General features: G+C 32.4%; 1 protein-coding gene across 1 annotated transcript; it reads right to left on the bottom strand.

Moving 5' to 3' along the window:
* Positions 3,237 to 6,077, bottom strand: LOC109326683 (MORN repeat-containing protein 1-like). The gene is made up of 3 exons (XM_019559420.1): positions 4,585 to 6,077; positions 3,699 to 3,927; positions 3,237 to 3,571 (listed from the first exon to the last, which is right to left on the bottom strand). Exons 1-3 carry the CDS (start codon positions 5,445 to 5,447, stop codon positions 3,407 to 3,409), a joined length of 1,257 nt encoding a protein of 418 aa, XP_019414965.1. The 5' UTR covers positions 5,448 to 6,077; the 3' UTR covers positions 3,237 to 3,406.

Below are 7,092 nucleotides of genomic sequence, written 5' to 3' on the forward strand. Positions count from 1 at the left end.
AAACGTTAATAATCTTATCCAAACTCCAGTGACTAAAAAAATGAGAGATATGAAGTGGAAACATTAATAAGGGGACAATGACACCGAGGAAATGTTCAAATGGTAAAGCATAATGAATGCAAGTGCCAGACATGCTTCCCTCATTAGAATTTCTTGTAATATAGAAAAATTATTTTAAAATGGGGTATAGCTTATTATAGTTTACAAAATTGCAGAAATAGATATTGAAGTTATTGATTTCCATCTAAGGCTCATTACCATGCTATGAGAAGTATTTTTTGGAAGATATTCACTTGGATGAATCACCCTTCCCTTTCTTAAGTCACGGGATAAGATTAACTATAATTCGAAAATTAGCTATATCCGAAAATAAGAGTTTCCAATAATAGAAGACTCTTTTTTTATTGAATGACATTAATTTTCCTCAATTTGGAAATGTTTTGCTTCCTATTTAAATAGCACATGATGGGAAAAGTTAGTTTTAATTATCTAAGTAATTAAATTAACAAACAAATAAAATGTAATGACATATTTTTTAGTAATTTGAACTAGTATAACATCAGTTTTCTCAAACCATTCTAATTCAATCAATTAAAACCTTTCGGCTATATTTTCGAAGTTTTAATCTAACTTAATAGTTATAACTGATAAGTTCTATATGCTTGTAATTATGATCTATAATCTATATATGAATAATTAGTGGAAAATACACCAATATGCTTTTTTTTCATATTAAATAAGGTAGATGAATAATTAAGGGATCGTATATCTTCACTTATATATGTTTACCATTTTACTCCTTATGAGATCTTCACATGAAAGTATGTTCTTCCTCAAATCAAAGTATGCTCTTCCTTAAATGAAAGTCTTGTCCGATTGAATCTCTTCATAAACTTGTATGGTCGTTCATTTACAATGGAACATGTCGCTACCTCCTTATATCACTAAGAATCTACATATAATTACTCTTTATATTCTTCAATTCGACCAAATTATCAGATTTAATACAACTTATTTTACAACCAATAGATCAAAGAAGAACCACAATAAACGAACCATTCACAATATCTTAACCTAAAACCTGATTGCGTTGATGAATCTATTAACTTATATACTCCTTATTTTACTCATTCTTCCATGATGGAGACATATTTAACTTACACATGATTTCCTATGATTAAAACTTGGTTGCCGAAATATCAACACATATCTTTAGGACATTATTTAAGTAAGTAAAAATATAAATTTGTATTAAAAAAAGACAAGTGTAACATTTCAAAAAATTTACATGAATGTCTTAGAGTAACTTATTCAATTTGTATTCCTTAAATACAACCATTAAATATTCTTCTTTCCATTTCCATTGCCTCCTTTCATGTTAGTCTCTTCTATAGTGGCAGCACCGCATAGTTCTCAGCAAATATATTTTTATGGGGATTCTTCAAGAAACTTTGACCAAGAGAAGATTTTTATGTACAAGAAACTTATTTATTCTTGCAGTTTGGGTTCAAGTCAGAAATTGACCCTTCCCTAGCAGACCAAACCGAAAAAAATAGCAATTAAACCAGAATACAATCAATAATGATAGCCAATTTGGTTGTAACTATCATCTTAAAATTTAATAATAGTATCTGCCACTTTTTATATATTAGGAGTCTCACCTTTTAGATAAGGAATTAATCTCTTTTGGGATTTATGGCTATCTCTCCTAACAAGTGTTGCTCATAGGAATCAAATCATTCATTTTTTTCTTTTCGGGAACTAGCAAAATCTTACATCACTAGACCAATATTTTGGTTAAAGGGAATAAAGTATCTCCTCATACTAGAAGATAACTTGTTTCCTCCAACTAGTAAAAATATGACATGTATACTGTTTTATTTAGTTTTAGAAATATTTTTATAAAAAAATTATTAAATATAGCATATGTCAAGATTTTAGATGTTACAGGAGATATACCTAATTATTAAATATAGCATATTAGAAGATACTTTATTCTCTTATTTAAATGTCACATCAATAAAGTTTTGTTTTTTATTCTCCATTCTTTTCATTCTGAGAAGCACTATTTCATAGAGGAAAGAGTATCCCAAGTTATTGAGATTATTGATGCCATTTAAACACCTAAATGGTAAGTCAAGAGATGGTATTAATGCCTCTCACTGTGTAACCTTAGAGAACATACCCTTTTTCTTGTTGAACTATTCCAAGTTCCATGTGGAGTAGTTGAACAATAAAAAGTTCAAACAAGGAGAGATTTGAATTCAAAGACTACATAAAATACAAAAACAAAACCACTTGCATGAAAAGAAACTCATTAATTAATGAATATCAACCCAAAAAAAGTATAAAAGATTAAAAAAGTGACTTATGCCTTTTTTAGAAGGGGTGAAGTTCAGATTGTAGATCCAGCATGCTAGAAAAGTTTTGCTCTTTTTCCTGTTATAATTTGAGGAAAGGGATAAAGATCACACCCACCACAACATCATGTGCCAAACATTTTAAACAAAATAATAATGGAAAGAGAATTCCTGTCATTGTCCTACTCCTACATGGGGAGAGTGTCACATGGCTTCTTATAACAAAATACAATGCTATTATATTGTTATACATTTGTTTCCTTCTCTTATAATTTTATTCCATCTAAGCAATGGTGGTATCTCTCATAATAAAATATTGAACAAGATGCAACTGGCTTACATAAAAACAAGCAGACAGGATTTTTGGTGATGGGTAGTTCAGACCCTTCATAAGGAGTTGTTGGCCAAATTAGAGTCTCATTAAGCTTAGACTTGCCACCCTATGCTTTATGTTTATTCATGTCAATAATTTGAGGGCATTCCAAGTATGGCACTGGCATTAATCTCTGTGCATAGTAGTCAATCTTATACCAGCATCGATTCCTCAGAGCGACATTTGTCAAGAGGGGCATCATGCACATCGAAAGAGTTTAGTTCCTTACCAAAAAGGTGAGAGAATATCCTTGTTGGTACAAAAAAAAATATCATCATCTATTTTTCCACAGAAATCTCATATTCCTGTTGAGAATGAATATGTCATACAATAATGTTATACTGACCTCTCAGGCTGCAGATTTTTAGTTGTTTGAAAAGAAAAAATTGACTTCCATTGAAACCAGGGATAATTATCAAAAAGATAAACAATACTTCAAGCTTAAGAAATTTAGAATATCACTTCACAGTCTATGCAAATATTCTGAAGACAAAACGAAGAAGTTCAGAAAATTCATTTTTCATTGATATATACATGGTTTATATACAAGTTACAGTTGTGGTTAGACAAACATAAAAAAACATTGCTCTCAACCTCAAATAAGCTTTTGCTCATCGGGGTACTCGGAATTAGTAAAAAATTACAATTCCAGACAAAAGCTAACACCTAATTCTTAGACATCAATATCGCAAAATTTTCCATCCATCCTGTTTTGAACTGCTTTTACAGCAGCAACTCTGGCCGCAGTGGCAGCCATGTTAGCAGCGATCACTGCTTTGTTCACCCGGTCATCCACGCGCCTTAAGTTTATAGCACTGTCTGCTGTTTTCTTAGCAGCCTGCAATTTTAACCCATCGAGAGAGAACATGTTTGTGAGAAAAGCACAGAATGTTTGTAAAAAAGTTAAAGCAAGAAGGCAAACAAACATGATAGGTAATAATCAAATGTTGATAACTAAAGAATACCTGAACTGCTCTAAGGGCAACGTCTGTTATTGGTGGTAGAGGATGCTTGAGATTTCCAGCATCCCATTCGCCACATTTTCTGTCACCAGTTCGAAAAGTATAGGTGCCGATACCTTGCCTACGGCCCTCATGCCATGCTCCCTCATAACAGTGGCCATTGGCAAAACGGTAGATCCCAAATCCATGTATTTTGTCTCCAAAATACTCTCCAGCATATCTATCTCCGTTTCTGCATTGAAATGGAACATAAGAACAAAAAAAGGAAACTATATCCAGAACCTGCTAATAATTTACTAATAGCCTCCTATGAAATAATAGATGTTAATGAAAAATACAGTTTTTGCAATACCACCATTAATTCAACTTTTTGTCAAACCTTGCAGTATCTTCAGACAAGAGACATAGATCTGTATTGGACACAATCAATTTCATCAAAAGGCAATGCAGAAAAGTGGTAGTAGAATCTAAGAAATCACAAGCACAATTTTTTTTTTGGTACAGTGGAAGATTTGCGAACTCAAATTTGAATTGGGGACAAGTAAGATATTTGAGTAACAGTCCTTACTCCTTCCAAAAAAATCCTATATTTACAAATCTATATAAAACAGAACAAGCAACAAAATTCAGTTTTTAAAGAAACCTATTCAGCACTCACTATCACTACAACAAACTCAATCACACAACATCTAAAATCATCCAACAGATAATTCAGCAAAAACCATTTTAGAAAAAGACTAAAAATTAAACACAGTAATAATAACATGAAAGTAAAGTTTAAAAAAAAAAACTATCAAAATTTAAGACTTAGAAACACATAACTCATCAGAACCTCACTTTTTCAGTTATGTTCCATCAAATCAAAATCAAACACACAGCATAAACTTACCTAAAATGGTAACACCCAAGTCCATGCTTAACCCCAAACTTAAACTCCCCAATAAAGCAACTCCCATCAGAGCAAGTTTGAACTCCAACACCATGACTCTGACCATTACACCATTCACCAGCATAAGAATCCCCAGTGTAGAATCTATAAACACCATAACCATGTCTCAAACCTTGTCTATATTGCCCTCTATATTTACTCCCTCTACTCCAGCTTTCAATTCCATACCCATCATATCTTCCATCAACCCAATCCCCTTCATATCTTCCATTCACGAAGTAGTTATAAACCCCACTCCCATTGCTCCTTCCTCTGTGAAACTCACCCTCGTAGAAATCACCATTGCTGTAAAACTCAACACCTTCTTTTATCATCTTGTTCTTCTTCTTTACTGAACCGGACTCTGTATCGGTGTTATCGCCGATGACCCATTGAACCGGTTTTGATTGGGTCTTGGAAAAACCGAACCTTTTTAAATTCTCATCCCAGGAATGCTTTATTGAAGAGAACGTGTGATTGATTAAGCCTTTGTTTTTCGATGTGAAGTAAAGTGCTACAGCGATGAAGATCAACGCGAAAAGAACATTCTCTGAAGTGGGTACAGCGTAGAAGAAGTAGTAGAGGTAAAAGAAGAGACACGAAGTGAAGAAACCCAATGAAGCAAAAGCGAGAACCGGGTTCATTTTAACGAACCCGGTTCGACCGGTTTTGTTGTTGTTGGTTTTGTTTTTCTTATCATCCTCAACGACGTCGTTGTTGAAATCATCTTCGTTAATTGAAGAGAGGCTGTGAATAGAGGATCGGATTGTTGGAGAAGAACGAAGGAGAGAGGATTGGGTTCTAGTGAGTTTTGGTTTATCCATTTATGTGGGTCCCCACTATTTTGATCTGATCTCAACCGTTGGATGTTTAACCTCTTACCGGTCCTTCCCGTGCCACGATATTCTTACAACGACAGGTCTTGTTGTTGTTGTTGTTGTTCTTCTTCCCTCAGCCTCCGGCAACATCTCATAACCAGTGGCAACCGGCGCAAACGGTAGCAAGTAAAGAAACAGTGGAGAAAGAAGTGAAGTTATGTTTCTTCACACTCAAAACGTAGAAACTAGAACTTAAAGAAAGTTTAATTATATTATTTTTGAAAGGAAAGAAAATGAGTTCTTCGAAGTTGGAAGTGAAGGTTAAAACTTGAAACGAAAGAGGCGTGGGGTATTTATTTTAAGAAAGAGGGAGATAGATTCAATAGTGACCGTTAGATGGTGAAATTGATTTCTGGCCGTTTGATTCTTGTAGTGATGGGAAGTTATGGTCTTCGGATCTGAAAGGAAAGGAATGCGTTTGCGCTTTAACTGTTGCAGGCTTGCACGTGCCGTCGCAATTTTTTAATATTTAATCGGAAAGGAATATAGTTTAGCATGTGACTCGTTCGCGCCAAGTTAAATTTAGGTCCAGCTTTAATCATCCTTCAATGGTTTTTTATCTTTGAATTGATAATAGAGAAAAAAATAGATGTATGGTATTATATTTGATTTTTATATCCTTATTATATTATTTATTATTTATATTTAATTATTATTGATTAACTTTTAAAATATAAGTAATATAAGTCCTTACACTACACATTACAACATTTTTTATTTATAATAACAATTAAAAATTGTTGTCAAATTTCAAAAACTGTTCTCTTTATTATAGGCAACAGTTGTGTAACTGATATAGTATGAGGTGTTGCCTCCATTATTTTGATAATATGGGTTCATTTGATTATTTTACAGCGGTTGTGGTCCATATATATCAGGCTCTTTAGCACATAGGATACAGGGAAGAATTATATTTCAGGATTTTATTTATTTGGGTGGTTAAAGGATTTCCAGAAGAGGAATATATATTATTAATGGTGGAAAAATTGTAGAAATAGTAATGTCATTTGCATGAGTTGGAGTTGAATGGATGTTTGTCTTATAGATGGAATGTCATTTGCATGTGAAGGAAAATGTTTGATTTATGTTAGGAAGGGATAGCATAGTTTGTTAACATTAAATTATTATTTGATTTTATTTATGTTTTGGATGAAAAGAAGACAAATATACTTTTTGATTAAATAAAATACCATAATTTTATTACCTTAATATTTAAGAAATATTTTTATACTAGAAGATTAAATAATATTATAAATGGAATATAAATTTTGTATTCAAAGAACATAATTTATTATATGAATTATTCATGATTCACGTCATTACAAAAGAAATTTTACATCGGGTTTTGAAAGCTAGAAAAATTAAATAAATATGTACAACTCTAGTTGTATATTCATCAGCATTAGATATTCTACAAAGTTTAGGCTTGATTTATTTAAATAGATAAGTTCAACTTACCAACAAGACGTTGGTCTAGTGGTGTAAAACCTTATTAAATTTCCAAAGTAAATTGTTCAATTCATGAGAGCGATACTTGTTAGAGGCACATCCACAAACCCCATAAAAAATTAGTTCAACTTCACTTTTAAAC

Source organism: Lupinus angustifolius, chromosome LG14, assembly GCF_001865875.1.
Source record: "Lupinus angustifolius cultivar Tanjil chromosome LG14, LupAngTanjil_v1.0, whole genome shotgun sequence".
In the NCBI taxonomy this organism is placed as follows: domain Eukaryota; kingdom Viridiplantae; phylum Streptophyta; class Magnoliopsida; order Fabales; family Fabaceae; genus Lupinus; species Lupinus angustifolius.

Excerpts from the sequence above, each read along its gene's own strand:
- LOC109326683 (XM_019559420.1), bottom strand. The coding sequence starts at position 5,447 with ATGGATAAACCAAAACTCACTAGAACCCAATCCTCTCTCCTTCGTTCT. Across the intron at positions 3,928-4,584 it reads CTTGGGTGTTACCATTTTAG|AAACGGAGATAGATATGCTG; the intron begins GTAAGTTTATGC and ends ATTTCAATGCAG. Across the intron at positions 3,572-3,698 it reads TTGCCCTTAGAGCAGTTCAG|GCTGCTAAGAAAACAGCAGA; the intron begins GTATTCTTTAGT and ends TTAAAATTGCAG.